Raw genomic sequence first — 18959 nt, forward strand, 5'->3', positions numbered from 1 at the left:
ATTTCACTTCTGAGGCTTTTGCCTGTGCTAATTTGAATGCTTAAAATGTTACAACTGTGGTCTTGGTGCAGGAGAGGAACAGGTGTTGGGGAGTGCCAGCTCACCTCCCTCTGTCTGTGGACTCACCTAAAGATAAGTGCAATGAGTAGTTACTGACTAAGCTGATAAATATACTCATTTGGAAGAGCATTGATTCCTTTCATCTGTTGGTTATGGCGACCAGCTTACACTGATTTAATTATAAGAGCTTTATTGGCCCGTGTAACTCGGAAGAGGTGGGTTGGACAGGAAGACCCATTTTGGTCCTCTCTCCCATTGTGATTTCTCACTTCTGTTGACTTTATCCCCTCTACTTGGCAGAGAACGTGGCCCCTAACACTAGGCATCGGTAGAGGAAAAAAGGCCTTTCTCCTGGTTGATTTGTTAAATCCCCCAAAAGTAACAGGAATGTTCCTCTGGACAAAGAGAATAATAAGAATATACTTGTGCACAGACATGCATGTCTTAAACTATTGTAGATTCCCTAGTCCTAAGGTCTTGTGTGACAGCTGGGAAATTGAAGTTTAGGAATGTTAAGTAATTTGACTAAAGTCATACAGCTAGTTAGTGATAAAACCAGGACCAAAAGTGCCACTCACCGATTCCTAGCCTCTGCTTTTTCTATTGTACAGGGATAAGAGGTGGACCAGACATTCTGCTGATTTATCCCAACGAAATAGGGCAGTTCCCCTTACTGTCTTCTCTTTCCTTTTTTTTTTTTTTTTGGCACTTATTAAAAAAAATAGTAAAAAGGGAAACCTGCTCCTTTCCTCCTTCATTTGGAAGAGGCATGCACAGAGCAGACACACAGACCAGAGAATTAAGGGGAAAAATAAAAGCCTCTTTTACCTTTCTCTCTTATCCCCTGTAAGATTACCATATTTATATTCCTTCCTCTGAAGTGACTGGATTTCTTCAAAAGCAGAGCTACATAAGGCCAGGTGGCCATGCTAATGGTCATCTAGGGAACTTGTATGAGAGCATGTGTATCTCTTACAAGTAATGATTTATTTTTAATATGGCCGTCCTTAGCTGGAAGAGTCTTTATAGGTCAAAGAACCTCATGAATGTTTAAAAAGCTGTTACCAATTTTTCTAATCTTGGTGGTGTTTCTTGATCTCTTTGGCCACGAAATCCTGGTATGTGTATAAGGAACAGATGGAGTAGTTAATAGAATAATGATAACCAGAATTTCTTTTACTACAGAGCCAAAGTATATAGCTACAAAAGAATATTAAACTGGTATTCATTGCAGGATATAATTTAAAGTCATTTATCTTAAGTGTTTGATTGTTGGGTTTTTCCAGCCATGTTTATTATGAAGATTTAAAAATATCTGATTGGGCCAGTGGAACAGCTGAAGAAAATTTTTTGTCCTAGGAGACCTGTTCTCATTATAATAGATATTGATGGGAGTTTTAGTCTTCTTGATGATTTATGACTGATGATAGAGAACCTTTAACCACACTAGTCTTTCTGACTTAACTTACTAAAGCTTTTCCTTTTTCACCCTATGTTTTGTCTGACAAGTACCAAATTAGATTTTATAATATTCAGATGTTTAGAGTTGTAGACTTTATTTCGTTCAGGCACTTCTGGGTTGTTTTTTAACTAAGAAATAACATGAAGAAAAATGTTTTTCTGTGTCAAGAAAACATTGTCTCAAATTGTAGCAAATTTACGTGGTAATTGAAACTCTGTAGGTGTATGCAGTAATTCTGATATCTGTATAAATGGGTATTCAGTGCTTTGGGATTATTTTGGGTTTTGAATTAGCTGAACATTTTCGAAGGTAGATAGGTAGAAATGCTGCTTAGACCTTCTGTAACAGAATCACTTTCCACAGTGGTTTGAAAGTGGTAATGAGCCATATGGGAAAGTGCCCAATATGCTTCTTTCTGTTGCAGTAAAGTAGTTGGCACTCCCAGAGAATTGGGCAGTCTCTCTGTTCAGGGATTGCTAAAGCATGCCATGGTATTTAATGACTTATCCATAAGTATTCCCTTATGTTTTGGAAGTTGCCCCTGTCTTTGGTTCTACGTGAAGCAGACATACTGACTATATTTTAACTGTTTGCCCTTATGTGGAAGGTTTTGTTGTTGCTGTTGTTTTGGTGAGAATTCAGGAAAGCAATATTTGTAACGCTGCTGCAGTCTTTACTCTCAGGATATAAAACCTGCTAGTGGGTGTTCCCCAACATAGCAGTGGGAGCTCGGTTTTTTTCATAGGAAAGTTGAGTAGAGACCAGTTTGAGGAAGGTGTCCCTATTTAAATTTGAATCCAGATCCCACTTCAGCCCTACACTATTGTGAGGATTCGGGCACTTTGCTCGTATCCTTTTCTGTTTTAAATACCATAATGTTAGTATTCTGACATGGGAAACATGAGAGACAATGTGCAAGTTGGGCCATTGGAGGTATTTAGTAAATTTCCACTAATTTTTTACTACTTTAGAAGCAAAGCTTGTCAGAATTAATTCCCCAAATCCTGAACATTTTTATTTAATGTTTACTTAAATCATTCATTTTGTGTGTGACTTTCCAGGACATGTAGTAAAACAGTACCAAGGTAGAAGAGTATTGTAATAATCAGTAAGAGTAGACAAGGACTCTGAATAGACTCCTTTCCAAAGAAGATATACAAATGACCAATAAACACATGAAAAGATGTTCAGTGTAATTAATCATCAGAACCATAATGAGATACCACTTACACCTAGTAGGATGGCTGTGATTACAAAGATAGATAGTAAGAAGCATTGGTGAAGATTGGAAAAATCTGAGCCCATAAACATTGCTTTGTGTAAATTTAAGATGGCACAGCTTCTTTGGAGAACATTCTGGCATTTCCACATGGTTAAACATAGAAGTTCCGTGGGGCGCCTGGGTGGCTCAGTCAATTGAGCTTCTGACTTCGGCTCAAGTCATGATCTCACCGTCTGTGGGTTCGAGCCCTGCGTCAGGCTCTGTGCTGACCACTCAGAGCCTGGAACCTGTTTCAGATTCTGTGTCTCCCTCTCTCTGACCCTCCGCCATCCGTGCTCTGTCTCTCTCTGTCTCAAAAATAAAATAAAAACATTAAAAAAATTAAAAAAAAAAAGAAGTTCCGTATGACCCAGGAATCTCACTCTTGGGTATATACCCAAGAGAAATAACATGTCGGGGCGCCTGGGTGGCTCCGTCGGTTGAACATCCAACTTCGGCTCAGCTTGTGACCTCACAAGCTTGTGATCTCACAGCTTGTGGGTTTGAGCCCCACATCGGGCTCTGTGCTGGCGGCTTGCTCAGAGCCTGCAGCCTGCTTCAGATTCTGTGTCTCCTTCTCATTCTCTGCCCCTCCCCTGCTCATGCTCTCTCTGTCTCTCTCTCTGTCTCTCACAACTAAATGTTAAAAAAAAAAAAGAGATGACAACATGTGTCCATTTAAAGACTTGCCCATGAATGTTATTCACAAGAGTCAAAAGGTGGAAATAAACCAAATGTCTATCAGTTGATGAATGTGATATAATCACGCATGGAATATTATTTGGCCACAAAAAGGAATGAAGTATGGATTCATGCTACAACGTGGATGCACCTTGAAAGCATTATGCTAAATGAAATAAGCCAGACACAGATCACCACATATTACATGATTCCATTTATATAATTGTCTAGAATAGTCATAGCTATAGAGACAGAAAGTAGATTAGTGGTTACTTAGGGCTGGGAGGGACAGGGGACGATAGCTAACGGGTACAGGTTTCTTTTTTAGGGTGATGAAAATGTTCTAATATTGGTTGTGGTGATGGCACAACTCCATGAATACACTAAAAGCCATTGAGGTGTATACTTTAAATTGGTGAATTATATCGTATGTCAATTATATCCCCTTAAAGCTGCTATGAAAACATAATGAATAGACACATATACTTTGCATGACAAATATTTGTATAAATGTGTATCATTACATTAGATTATCAGCTGAAACTAGATCAGTGTGTTTTATTATCATTTCACTGTTTCTATGAAAATAAAGACTTTTTGAGTGCCTGAAAATTCCCATGGGAGATACTTAAACTGTTTCCCTTTTAATCTTGCATTTTATTTATAACCAACACAAAAGTAAATTTTCAAATAGCCTCAGGACCAATTATCAAATATTCTGAATATGAAATCTTAATTAACCAGATTCTGCCCCACAACGTTCCTCTTTTTTAGCTTGATTGTCAGGTTTTTTCCCCCCGTAGTCTTACTAAAGCAATAAGAAGTTTAAACTCAGGCGTGTACTGTGTTGGATGATACGGAGACATATGACACAGGACTTAAGGATACAGGGTAGGAATTTTCATCAACAACCAAAAGCACATTAATTAAACATTTAAAAACTTCCCTCCAAAGGTTATGATAATAGAAGGAAAGAAGGGATAAACAGACTATTATTAACTTCTCTCTTATTACACCAGAATTAGATTGGTAATCTTTAGAGGGAAAAAATTCTCTTCCAAACAAATCACATAAAAGTGGGCAGTTAAAGAAAATGTGAGGAATAAACTCAAATTAACTTAAGATTGATGGAAACCCCTTGCAGAAGTGAACTTTGCTCTGTAATTGACCTTTAGTAATGGGCTTTGTAAGTCTGATACTTAAAGCATCATTTAATAAGCAGGTTGTTTCTTCTCTCGTTTTACCCAGCAACCGATTTCTTGAAAGGACCATTGATAGAAGCCATGTTCTTTGACATACGATTATAATTACAGAGACACTGCCTTGTATATCTCACTGTAGTTATTAGTGTCCAAAGTATCATACCCAGCACAGAAATCCTGTGGTTTCTGCATTAAATGGCAGTCTGCCTCTCATTGTATGGAGTCACAGACAGAAAGGCTCTATCAGCTATCATTTCAGCCATTCCCTTGACTTTCGTGAGCACTTCACAGAACATTCCCCAAGGATTGTGTAGCTCTGAACTGTAAGAATCCACTCCAGTTTCACGCTGGGCACCGTGGGTACAACAGTGTTAAGACCTAGGACTGCCCACCCCCACGGGGGCATTCTCCATTTGTTGTCTGGTTTTATTTTGGCAAGTATCACTGTACTCAAATTGATGACATAGGTCATTTTACTGTCTTTGCTTAATGAAATAGAGAGAGTGAAAAGAACAGTACATGGCAATGTTCTGTAACCTTTTCCTTGTGACTGTAGGCTACTCCAGATATCAGGATTATTACCCCCACGGCATGCCAGGTTACTCTGAAGAAGTACCCAGGGACTATGACGCATACACAGCAGGACTGAGCGAAGAGGAACAACTGGAGAGAGCGTTAAGAGCCAGCCTCTGGGACCGAGGTAGGAATTTGGCGCCCTTCTCTTTTTTTAAAGCATGCATCACACGGTGAGACGGTCTGAAAAAGGACTATTTGTCACACATTAAACTTTAAATAGGTTATAAAAAGGATATGTAGATAAAAAAAATATGTGTAGATTGTCATTACAAAGAATGCGGTGTGATGCCATATTCCCAGCAACCTAAGCTAATGAGGTGCCAGACTATGTATGTATTGTTAAAGCTGTTCTTTTTATAGGTTCACTGCACACAATGCTTTGGCATTAAAGTCAGGAAACTTAAAAAAAAAATTTCATAGGTGCATGAAGGAAGGAGTTTGCCTTGGAATTCATACCTATAAAGCAGGTATATACCACTGTATATCAAAATATTGCCCACAAACCTTCCCCCAAATCACAAACTTAGGGTTCCACTCCTGACCTACTGAACCAGTCTCTCTGGGGACAAAGCCTAGGAATGTGTATTTTGAGCAGGCTTTCCAGAAGATTCTTTTACAGACCAATATATGAAAAGCACTGTGTTTATTTTTGCCATCTTTGTTGTGAGTTTGGCTTATTACCGTTACTGTTGTTTTACTAGTGACGAAAAACCATCCATTCATTCATTCAATAAGCATTTATTAAGGTCTTGCTGTGTTTCATGGACTGTGTTAGGTACCACAGGGAATACAGAGAGGTAAAAGGTGGACTCTCCCTCAACAAGCTCACAATCTCAGGTAGAGGAGATGCCTGCTAGATGCCACAAGGAACAGGTCACCATCGTGTCAGGTGCTCAGGTGGGAGTGCTCAGCTCCGAGAGGCTCAGGCCAACTGGTAGAGGCAGGGGAAAGGGGGGAACTCTCCCTTAACCACGGCTACCAGACGCTCCCAGAAGACTTGGGCCTTCCAGGACGTGTGGAGTTTGCAGAGATGGAGGCAGGCCTTCCAGGCAGGAGTCAGTGTCCCGTAGACCGGGCAGCAAGGGCGTGGTCCATCAGCCCTCACTTTCGAAGGGAGCATTAAGAGAAGACTGGGAAGAAGAGTGGGAAGCAAGGCTGTGGCCTGATCCCAGAGGTCCTAGAATTAAATAGGCCAAGTGGAAAATGGACCTGGAATGTGGTGTGAATGCCGGTGGAGTCCTGTGTGCCCAGGGACGTGATCAGAGCTGTGCTTTACGAATCTGTCGGCACCACAAAGAAGGACTGAGCACCTGTTGGGGGACCAGGCATTTAGATGATAAGAATGCATCAGTTATGACAGCTTGCCTTCTGACTGTAAAGAATACAGTCAGCAGCAGCCGTGAGCATGGAGGTTGAATGACAGCAGTGGTCCGAGCAAGAAATGAAAGCCTAAATGAGGAAGGCGGTAAGAGAAATGGAGAAGAAGAGATAAGTCAGTATTTCTTGGGTGAAGCGTATCAGAATTATGGTGTATAAGTCACCTATTACCATGTAACAGATCACCAAACACACACTCACGGACGCACACAGACACACACACAACTAAAAACAATAAATATTTTTTTCTTGCTCTAGAGCATATAGGTCAGCTGGCCAAGCTTAAGCGATTTTGGCTTGGCCTCTGTGCTAAGGTGTCTGCGGTAGGTCTCCTGGAGCTGGCTGCCCCCGGATGACCCCATTCACTCACCTGAGTGACCATCGTGTGAGGCGATGGTGGAGATGAGGCCGTGCACCCCTCCTCATCCAGCTGGCTGGCCCAGGCTCATCCACCAGGCCTCAGCCCAAGGGCTCTGAGAGAGTGAAAACGAGGCTTATGCTGGTGCATTGTCAATTCCATTGTATTTGTTGCTGAAGCAAGTCTCCGCCCAGACTCCTGGGATGCAGAAATAGAAGCCACCTCCTCATGGCAGGAGCTGCAAAATCACGTTGCAAAGAGGACGGGTAGAAGGAAAGGTAGAGAGTTAGGGCCGTTCTCATATCATTACATCGTGTCTCATCCAGGGATTACTAGTATCACAATCGCTAACAGCATGCCTCAGCCTTGGAGTCCTAATTTCTGGGGGTAGGGCCCCAGAGCCTCTATTTAAACAAGTTTTCATGATTTTATTCCTATGCACACAGGGGTTTAATCACTACTAGACATGGCAGGAAATGTTATGGGACAAGTACAGTTGGAGCAAAGCTGTTGAGCCTGGGCTTTGTACTCAACTTCATGTAGGATACCCTGCGGGACAGCGCAAGGGCATTTTCTGAAGTGATGTAACTATTCTGTGTCTGGATTATTGTGGTAGATACACAACTCTGTATTTGTCAGAACTCACATACATGTACATCACAAAGTAAATTTGCCTGTAAGAAATTTTAAAAAGGTAAATGAAAACTAGTAAGAAACCCAATGAAATAATGGGTAGTCCCGCAGAGACCATCAACGACTACAAAAACCGTCACCTAAAAGGTTGTTGAGAGGACAATGAGGAAGTTATCACAATGCTGATAACAATGGGGGCAAATGTACCTTTGCAACAGAGAGATTTGGTGTCACCACCTCAATACACTGATCAAGCTTAGCGGTATTATTAATGCGATGGCCTGTTGTGTGTCTCCTCTTAGGATGGAGTATGAGACACCCAGCATCATATTCTTCCTAAAAGTATTTATCTTGACTCCGAGCCTCTCAACATAAGTGTCAGTATACAGGAAATACAGGAAATACAGGAACAGGCTGAATAACACCATGGAGAAACAATTAGATGAAACATGGGATTTCTGCAATTCAATGAGACTGGTCTCTGAGGGAAAAAAATAAAAAGCCGTGTCAAAAAAAAAAAGGAAAAGAAAAAAACAGGGTGTTGCTTTGTATTAAGAGGAAATAACAAACATAACATGAGAACCTTAAAAAACTGACTGTAAAAACAGTTTTTGGGAAAATGGGAATTCTGTATTTGGACTAGAGATTAGATGTTAGGGAAATAATCTTTCTTGGATGTGACGATGGTATCGTGGATAAGTAGCAGAAAGTCCCTTATTCTTGGGAGATACACACTGAAGTATTTAGAAGCAAAATATTGTGATGTCTGCACCCTACTTTGGAAGGTCAGCCGAAACAACCCTGTCCCATACGTCTCGCTCTCCCCTCCGCAAGTACCGCATTCAGGTAGATTTGGGAAACACTGCAAGGCTATAAAAATATAGCAAACTATATTCCCTTAAAGATCCAGAACAGCGTGATTCTAATTAATTCTGCAGTTGGGAAACCAGTTTATTACATGAGTGTTTTCTAAACTCCTTTGACCACAGAACTTTATTTTCAGTGAATCATTTCAAGAGCATATGGAACTAGTTCTAAAACTAACCTAACGAGGCTCCATGAAGTACATTTTACAGACCCAGGTGGCAGCAGAGGGATTAGCTTTACAAATTGTTTACATTAATTTCAGGTTGATTTTCTTTAAAACACTTTGTGATTATGAGACACCATGGGACACCTGGGTGGCTCAGTCAGTTGAGTGTCCAACTCTTCATTTCTTTCTCTCAGGTCACAGTCTCAAGGTTTGTGAGATCGAGGCCTGCATCGGGCTCCATGCTCACGGTTCAGAGCCTTCCCAGGATTTTTCTCTCTGTCCCTCCCCTGCTCATGCAATTGCTGTCTCTTCCTCTCTCTCTCTCTCTCTCTCTCTCTTTCAAAATAAATAATAATAAGTAACCATAAAAAAAGAATAAAAAACCAAAGAGACATTGCTTTAAACATTTTTTAATGTTTATTTATTTTTGAGAGAGAGACAGAATGTGAGTGGGGGAGAGGGACAGAGAGAGAGGGAGACACAGAGTACGGAAGCAGGCTCCAGGCTCTGAGCTGTCAGCACAGAGCCTGATGTGAGGCCCTAACTCACGAACCGTGAGATAGTGACCTGAACCAAAGTCCGGACACCCAACCGACTGAGCCACCCAGGCACCCCCAAAGAGACACTATTTTAAAGGCCTTAAAGGCCTTCTTTAGCCTTTTTTTCCCTATGCAAAAAACATTTGCTTTGAGTTCATTTTATAAAATTCTGACTTTAAAGCACATACTATTTTGTATCTTGTTTTCACTCAGTGTTTTGTTGTAACCATATTTTCATATCGCTAGATTTTTTGAACATCCACATCCTCCACGTATTAGATTTATACCCAAGTATTTTTTTTGGAGGGGAAGGTAGGCTATTGTAAGTAGTAATTTAAAAAATTCTATCTGTTGAGGGGCGCCTGGGTGGCGCAGTCGGTTAAGCGTCCGACTTCAGCCAGGTCACGATCTCGCGGTCCGTGAGTTCGAGCCCCGCGTGGGGCTCTGGGCTGATGGCTCGGAGCCTGGAGCCTGCTTCCAATTCTGTGTCTCCCTCTCTCTCTGCCCCTCCCCCGTTCATGCTCTGTCTCTCTCTGTCCCAAAAATAAATAAAAAACGTTGAAAAAAAAATTAAAAAAAAAAATTCTATCTGTTGAGATTATTAATCTGTTTTTTCTTCTTACATTATTTTGATTTTCAAAGTTGAAGAAGGTTTACGTTCCCAGGATGAGGCTCACCCGGTTGTGACATTTTATGGTCCATCCTGATGAAAATGCCATGTGCCCTTGAAACTGACGTGTATTCTTCTCTGGTTGGGTGGAATATTCTATAAACGTTAATTAGATTGACTTAGTCCAGCACCCTGGGTGCTCCAATCCATTCTTATTCTCTACTTGTTCTGTTGCGTACTGCATTTCGAATTATATGAGTTACTATATCAACATATTATATTAAAACATTTATGTTAGTACGTATATACTATATAATTCAGTATTACCGAATGCCTAGGGTTGCTGCAGTTACCTCCTGAACACTGAGCACTTCAGATTCCTCCGGGGTTACCTTGTTTCTGAGGGTGGGGGCTGATTTGCTGACGAGGTTTTCTCCATGTCTGCTTGGCCTTCAATTTCAGCCTTTCCTCTGCGCTGCGGCTCGGGCAGGCCCCCCATGTGCTCTCATGCCCCTCTCCCAGGCACACGCTGCTGCTGCTTAACTGTGTTTTATAGTCTCGGGTGGCGGGCAAGCGGGGTACGCTGTGATTAGGCCTTGATCTTAGGCAGTGGCTGTGTCCCTGTGATTAGAGTTGTGGCCTTCCCTGTGTTCCTGTCCCATCCCCAGGTCTAGAGGTCCCTTTTCATTTCCCATCCCCCTATCCTAAGCTGCAGTAGGTTTTTACCGTTTCCCTTAGGGAAACCGCGGTTTTTGCCTTTCTCCCAGGCAATGACGGCTTTTGTTCCATGGGGATAGAGAAGAAGGATCTGAGCAGCCTTTTGTTTTACAAACTTTTCCTGGCCTGACTGCTCTTCATTCTCCCAGGACTGAACCAGGAATGACAAAGGATGCTGTCTGTGGACTCACCTGTCCCTTGGGGGAGGCCCACAAGAGGTTCCGAGAAGAGCCTAGAAGTGGGCGCGAACTCTTGTATGTCGTAGCCCCCAGTACACTTTGCGTTATATGTTCTGTGAACATAGTCTGTGTTCTCTGGCTAGCTCACACTAAGCCTTTAGCAATCCGTTCATGGTTTTGGCCGAGTTCTTCTGAGTGTCCAGCAGAGTCCGTCCTAGGTGAGCAAGTGCTCAGGTACCTTTTCAGACTCTGTTTAGCTGCTTTACTGCCACAGCTCTCTGATGGGTTCAAGAAAAAGTTATTAACTTGCAGGTTGGCCAGCATTTATGTTTATTGTAAGGAGAGGAGTGATGCTTTCCCTAGCTTTCTACACCCCAAAGGGAAGCTGGAAGCTTTCCTGGTTCTTCACTGGAGTTTGGATCTATCATTCTTAGTACATTTGTTTGTTACCTTTTTGTGTTTGTGCGTTTGAATAAGATCTTTCCCTCACGAAGTAGGTAGAATCTATAGTCCTTTTCAAAAAAGCTGGATGCTTAATTTTTTCTCTTTGATTTCCAGTTTTCACAGTAAGAAGTTGGTGTAATAGAGCAATACTGAGATTTGAAGGGGCCAACTAATAGAAATTCATTTGGTTGAATGCCAGTCCAGCAAGAAACATCCAGTGCCAATCAGTTTCAGACTGTTCTTTAGTTAAATTATATTGGAGGAGGAAATTAAAGAATCAAGGTAGCACCTCTTTAACTTCAGAATTTGCTGTTCGCATAGTCCTCAACAGGACCTGGCTGTACATGTCCTGAAGCTCGTGCCGGGAATAATAATCCCAAAGTAGCCTTTGCAGGAGAAATAGCGAAATCCCTATTATTTCAAGGAGCTTGTGCATTTACTACTATCAACAGAAATCTTGTCTTGTTTTGTTGGCATTCTCCGCTTTTATAAGCACGTCCAAGAGGCAGCTGATAGCACAATAATAGAAAAATTTTGGAAAAGAGCCATCTCTTTCTTTGAGTCAAAAGGCAGATGCCAAGTGGGAACATTAGCTCATTGCATTTTCTTCTCCCCCTTCCCCCACATCCTTCTATGTATAATTTGTGCCTTTTTTTTTTTTTTTTTTTTTTTTTTATAGCCTGCCACCAAGTTCAGCTGGCGGCTGGGTGCAAAGCTGTGTCCTTTTCAACTTCTATCTGCCAGCCTGGAGCATGTGTACTGGTTAAAGCTGGAAATCCTTGCTGACATGCAGAGTAACTTGTGCTTCTTTTCTTAGACTCTTTCTGAAAGGCAAATGGCCCCAATCACACTCTGGCTCTCGTGAAAATCAGGCGGATCTGTCACCCCCCCCCCCCCGACACACACACACCATACAGTTGGGGTTGCTGGTTGGCCATATGTGAAACCATGGTGGATATACTACAAAGGTCTTGGCTTCAGAATGAAACTGGTTGCTGCTTTGTCTCTGAGTTTCTCGATGTGAAATTGCCAGGGGAGCCATTTTGGAGAAAAAAATGTTGGGGTTCCAAATCAGTATCTAGTGCTTTTGTGGTTAACAGATTATTTGACAATATCTTTGAATCTTGTTTGTAAGCATCATGTGTTCGTAGGGACCATTGAGACACATTTTAGGTAAAAAGAAAAAAAAAAAAAAGACTTGTACAATTTTTCTTTCTTGCTGAAGCTACACCAAGGTATATAAGAGCCTGTTTCTTTATTGTGTGGACATGTTGGCGGAAAACAGATGCATTATGTTCATTCTTTTTATCTCTCCTGGTGTGGTACAAAGCGAAAATGATGGGAAAACACCAGTGGCCTGCATTTCAGTCCTGGCATAGTAATTAACTGGCTCTACTTGAGGTGTGAATGACTGAATCTCCTCGGACCTCTGTTTTTATTTTTATTTTTTTACAATAAAGAGGTGAGTTGGGTCCTCTCTTCCTTTTCCATTATTCTGTGGCAATGGACTGAGTAGGAGGAGTGTAGCTGGAGTTTCTGGGAAACTGTCAGGAATGTTGGTGTTTGACCCGTGGGTGTCAGGGTTTAGGGATGACAAACTCACACAGACATCCGTGGCAGACCTGAATCGATACATACGTGGCTTAGATGGTGGTGGCTCATTCAGTTGCATGGTTATATGATCCTTCCTTGGCCCAGTGCAGGCATAATGCGGTTGGCGGTTTTTAACGTATGCAAATGTTCACGGCTGGCCTGCTTGGCTTGGCAGAGGCGTTCCGGGCCAGGACAGAGATGTACAGCTAATTCTGTGTGACCACTTAACTTTTTTTTTTTTTTTTTAAGTAAATTGGCGTGTTTTCTCCTAGGACAAGTTTCTGTGTAATGAACAAGTACCATCTGCCAGATTGTCTAAAAGCAGTCTCGTTGCAGAACGCTTCCTTTGGATCATGGTTCTTGCTTGCAGCTCTGTGTTGGGAGATACTCACTTCAGCGAGTGAAGTTTGACATTCGAGACTGTGTCTAGATGTCAAATTGTGCCCGTAAAGAAACATAAGCACGTGAGTTTTAAAATCTGTGAAACAACACGTGAGTATCCCAGCCAGGAAGAAAAATCGTAACATGAGTGGGCCCGAGTTCTGTTTCGTCCCTGGTGGGAAAGGAGCCGGCTTCTCTTGAAGTCCCAGATTTTAAAATATTAACCATAGCCCGCGGTGACTGAAATAATAAAATAGAAATAAAGATAACATGAAATTTAAACATATTTGGGATCTTGACAGTAATAGTTACATGTGTATTTATAATTTTTCCTCTGCCGCTACCCCCCACGATCATCGTTTATTAAAAGGCATTATTCAGATGCTAATGAGGAGATTTAACAATAAAAGTATAAACAGAATTGTAATGAATCAGTTCCACCCGCCCATGTCCCCTCCATCCTCTCCCATACTTGGAGACCACTTCTGGGCCACCAGATCTTAACGGTGTCAGGAATATTACCCAGGACCCTCATCATGTTCCTCAGGGTCATTATTCATGCTGTTACTCAGCAAGTCTGTATTTGAGCCTCTTGTGTGTATTAGATCCACGAAAGCCATGTAGTAACTTTTGAGTTGGTCATTTTACTTACCCATCTGTGAAATTCTCCTCTTCAGCAAAACCATCATCATTCCCTACCTAAGTTATGTAAGAATTCTGTAGACCACCAAATTTACTGATACAATGATTTGTATACTCAAGCTATCTATATACAGTTTTTAATCTCAGAAGTTATGTGTACAGTAAGTGTCCCATAAAATCAGATAATTGTAGAAAACTATTAATATAGACATTATTTCTATAAAGTGTATTAATTTGGAAAAGAGATATCAAATAGTGCTTTAAAATTACAGTGGATCTTAAATTCTTATTAATCAAAGCATGGAGAGTATGAGGAAATTTCTAATCCCACTTATTTATACTAAAATATAATACAAAACACTCTGTTTTTTTTTTTTTTTAGCTGAAGGCCCAGACTTTGTTTCATAGACTCATTAGTTGATGTTTTCAGTGAATTGGATTTTATTTTCTCTTTATTTGAGCCTTTTTGATTCCTCTTTAAGCATTGTAATTGCACATCACAGTGACTACATTTAACATTTTTCATAACTGTATCTTAATATTTCCTCTTCATCTTTGAGTTTAACTGACGCCAGTGATGAGTTTGGCATTCGTAAAGAGCCACCTTTGCTGAGCATATTAAGCATGTGACTTTAGTTTAAATCTTGGGGATTAAATCTTGGATATATTATTGTGATCCTTTGCTTAATTTATTTAGATTATTTTCAAAGTCAATGACAAAGAATTAGGACAAAGCAGTGCCATTTTCAAATGTAACAGTGATATGCTGGCATGGACCTTAGGAGGCATCATATCTGACACCTGATTTTGCCCAATGAGGAAACAGTCTAAGAGAAGCCAAGAGACTTAATATCCCATCACCATCTATATACATGTCTGTTAACTTGGCCTTGATTATGGTTGACAGTGTCCTGCCCTGGGGATGCAGGTGTGAAGTAGGCAGGTGGGAGGAACCGGGGAGTCAAGACCTCCCTGGAAGGTGCTAGATTGGAGCCACATTTCTAGAGCTCCCATGAGTCCGCCCTAAAGCTGAATCTCTGAGTGAGTTTTCACATCCTCTTTGTAGGCTTGACTACAGACAGACTTTTCAGCTTTTCTCTGTCACCAGGGGCAGAGTCCACCTGACTTTCGAGGGAAGGGAGACAGATGATAAAGTGTGACAAACGGCTCTGATGTACGTGTGCTAACATCTGGTAAGATGTGTGCCGTGATTGCTGCGTGGTTCTGCTTCTGTTTCGCCATCAGAATGGTCAGCACTCAACTCCTTTTCTGGAAGTTCTACCTGAATTCCAGATGTCCTGAGGTGGACTGTGTTGAGGACCTAAGACAGTGATGATGGCTAACTGAGCTCATCTATAACAGTCTTGAGAATTTGGTTAACGTTTGTTGTTCTAGTTATAAAAGCAATATATGTTCACTGCGGAAAATACAAATGAGAAAAGAAGACAAAAAAAGAACCCATAACCCCAGCACCCAGAGAAGAACCACGTAATATTTGAGGTGTACCCTTGCAGCTACCCATAACATAGGCACCCAGAAGAAACCACAGCAAATGTTGTGGTGAAATTCTTTCCAAGTCAGCAAGAATTAAGTGCCTCTCCGTGGGACGAGGAAGGTTCACATACCCACACAGAACCCTAAGAAATAAGCATTTGCAATTATCTCTGTTATTTCAGATTGTGAAGCAGTGGCATAGAGAAGTTAAATGACTTGCCCAGGGTCACATTCTAAGTGGTAAACACCAGACAAGAAGGGACACTAGTTGGGACACTTTTATGTCTTACCAACAGAGCCTGTTTAGAAGAAGCATTTCTAGGCTGCTACTGAATTGTTGTTGACAGGAGAGACGTTTTCTCCATATAGTCAAGACCTAACTGACCTGGAGTTAGGTTTGTATTCTTGGAGATGGTTTGGCTGATGTGATGTTCCTGAATTCAGAACCCTGAAAACAGAGGGGGGTGTGGCTACGCCCTTTAGAAAGACTGTATTACTTCCAGAATAACAGTGACATTTCCCTCACCGTCTTCTTCACCTGTCCATCTATGATTGGCCAAGCCTGTCATTTGGTTGGGTTTTGGTTTTTGTTTAAGCAACAGATCCAGATTGGTTTAAAAATTGGAAAATAAATGTTTGTTTTGTAGGGAAAGAACTCCCTCTTGCACAAGAAACCTGCACCTCAGGTACCTTAAAGGACACACACTCAAAAAAAAAAAAAAGTGCTTACTGTAGACAATCATAAATAATCTTCTGAGCTGTCATTCGTTTTTACCAAAATGTATAGGATATGAACGTAAAAATACTGTTTTTAATATAGAAACATCAGTGACATTTTAATTAAGGATATTTGCATCATTCATTTTAATAGGGCTCTATTTTTGTTCAGTAGCTTTCCTTTAAAAAAACGTTAATGTTTATTTTTAAGGAAGAGAGAGAGAGACAGAGCACGAGCGGGGGAGTGGCAAAGAGAGAGGGAGACACAGAATCCAAAGCAGGCTCCAGGCTCCGAGCTGTCAGCACAGAGTCCGATGTGAGGTTCGAACCCCTGAACTGCGAGATCATGACCTCGGGATTAAATCTTGGATATATTATTGTGATCCTTTGCTTAATTTATTTAGATTATTTTCAAAGTCAATGACAAAGAATAGGACAAAGCAGTGCCAAAGTCACCTGAGCTCAACTGACTGAGCCACCCAGCCACCCCTGGTAACTTTCCTTTTAGAAGAGAAATGATTGAGAACAAAAAGGAATGCATGTGCTCACATTAGGTGTGGCTTAAGACATCAGAATTTGACATCAGGCTGTCACACATTTCTCCTGCTCCTTAGGAGTGGGAATTATTCCCGTGAGAATTTCCAGTGTCATCCACTCTGCCTCTCAAAGCCCTCTTAGACTTGTGCTGTCTTCCTTCCATTTTGTCGTGTTGTGTTGTGTTGCTAGTAAGAAAAATCAAGTCATATGTTGGTTTCCATTTGTTGTAGACTCACAAATGGCTTTCACAGTGGTCTAGTTTCATCACATGGTGGTTCTCCAAGGGTCCAGAACTATTTATAATTCTGTTGTATTTAGTTACGGAGAGCCAGATGTGAGAGTCATGCATACTATGTATTTATATATCTTCATGAATCTCAGTTAGGGACCAGAAATCTTCCTGTGCCACATCTGTGTTACATAAATCTATTTTTATTGTAACACAGGACCAAAACTGTGCAGTATTAGGAAGATTACTATAAATATTAAGCTGATTAAAATTACATTGTAATCATCTGCTTTGGAAAAATTGCAGATGGCCTAATCATGCCATGAGAAGGGACAGGTCAAATAAATTATGATATAGAATAATACTCAGCCATTAAAAAGACCTAGTGAATGTACCGTAAAAAAGATGGGGATGATATTTAACAAAATGCCGCTTACCCTTGTTTCTCAAGAATAAGATTATGGTGACTTTTATTTTCTTATTTTGGCTTAACTCCCTTTTCAAAAATTTCTCCAAAATCATGTAGAACCTTTATAAGGAAAAAAAATTATTAAAATGAATCTGGGCATTGCTAAAACTGTTCACGCTTAGCCATGCTCTTCTCTGATGTTCTCCACGGCCCCATTCCGTCTAAGGCTTCAGGTTGTTTGTTGCGGAGAAGGGCAGACACACCTCATTCATTCACCTCCAGCCTCCGCAGGCTACTCATGGGCAGTCAGAGTGATGGAGGAGACTGAGCAGAGCCCAGATCCCTCCAGATCCAGTCTCCTCTTTTCCTTCTTGCTTACCACCTTTCCCATTCCATCCCTACTCTGGACCTTCCAGGCTGAAGTGATCCACACACTTTAGGCAAGAAGGCCGACTGCTCCCATTAGTAGTAGCTAGCTCTTCCTGGCTACTGCAGTGACTTCTTTCTTAAGGTTCCAGAACATACTGGATTCTATCTTACTCTGAGGCTGCTTTAGCACAGAGTTTCGGAACCATGGCCCCAGGCAGTTCCATTTTACCTGACAGTATGCGAAATGGAAAGCTTCGTACATTTTCTCGAGTGGGGTCCTTTCCTATCTGTTCCACTTCCTCTGAACAAAAGGATGTGTGGTGGTTGGAACGCAGAGGTTTGGGTCACCAGGGAAAGAAGTCTGGCATGCTTTCCGTGGGAGAGTGTTGTTTTATTGCAAAATACAGTTTTGTGTCACTAGAAAACAGTATGGGTTGACTCTTGAATCACTACATTTAGAATTCTTTGCAAATCCCCCTAAACAACCCAAAGCCCAGTAGTTTTTAATTTTCAGCTCAGTGAGACTAAAAGGAAACAGTTTGCTTTTGGCTACGGTGATGCTGAAAGAACATAAAATGTAGCTAGCCCAGCGACAGTAAGGGAGATAAAGTGTTTAATAAGTGTCTCCTAGAAGAAGTGACATCTGCATAGAGCACCTGCTGTCTTCATTATAACTTTAAATAAGCTGTGTCTCTGGGGGTTAGCAGGGCCCTTCTTTTGGCACACACTGCTGTGACAAAGATACATTTTAAACCCCAAGTAATTTACTGTGGAATAGAGGATGCTTTTCGGTGGGACATTTGCGGGTGCAGAGGGAAATAAGTCCCTGACTTAGATAACTCGGGCCCAGTAAGTCCCGTTTTGAGCATAATTTTGACACGATGACCGTTGTCAAGTTATGACATTTCCTAGCCCTTGGTATCCCTAATTATTTGCCAATTATCATTTTAATGTTTTATATATCACAGAGGCATGTAAACCAGGCTTCTTAGTATGTGGGCATAGCTGTTTAGAGCAATTCTGGCTTTCTTTGTGCGCTTTGAAGAAGGGGGCCTGAGCAGTGCCTGTGTTGATGGCTTTGTTCTGTTACGGTTTTACTCATCACAGTCCCGCATATGGGGACCCAGGGGTGGGTAGAAGCGGAAGTTCTTTGAGGAGTACCTTTCTTGGAGAACCTTTTAAAAATCCATTGCCATTTTGGCAGATTACCATCTAACCAGGAATCATTTCCATAAACAATGGCTGTGAAAAACTGTGGGGCCCCAGAAAACAGTATTTAATCAGCAGTGTGGTTCATCTTATTAGCTCAAGGAGAAAATAACTCACCACCAAATTCTACTCCATTATAGATAAGATTGTTTGAAGCCAAAATCAAAAACATCTGTTGGGGTTTTTTTTGGGTTTTTTTTTTGTTTTTTCTTTTTTTTTTTTTAGCTGTGTGAAACTTACGCTTTGT

The 18959-nt window shown here is 41.2% G+C and overlaps 1 protein-coding gene across 7 annotated transcripts in view; it reads left to right on the forward strand.

Annotated features, from left to right (window-relative positions):
* RHBDD1 (rhomboid domain containing 1) overlaps nucleotides 1-18959 on the forward strand; it is a 174566-nt gene that overhangs the window by 74638 nt on the left and 80969 nt on the right. For 5 of the 7 annotated variants that reach the window (XM_042995509.1, XM_042995511.1, XM_042995510.1 and 2 more), the window contains exon 6: nucleotides 5223-5366. In XM_042995509.1, coding sequence (XP_042851443.1) covers nucleotides 5223-5366 — 144 coding nt within the window. Of the gene's footprint in view, nucleotides 1-5222; nucleotides 5367-8599; nucleotides 8782-12462; nucleotides 12979-18959 lie in introns of those variants that run through there. The other 2 variants (XM_042995513.1, XM_042995515.1) reach the window with 2 other exon arrangements.

Source organism: Panthera tigris, chromosome C1, assembly GCF_018350195.1.
Source record: "Panthera tigris isolate Pti1 chromosome C1, P.tigris_Pti1_mat1.1, whole genome shotgun sequence".
Taxonomy (NCBI): domain Eukaryota; kingdom Metazoa; phylum Chordata; class Mammalia; order Carnivora; family Felidae; genus Panthera; species Panthera tigris.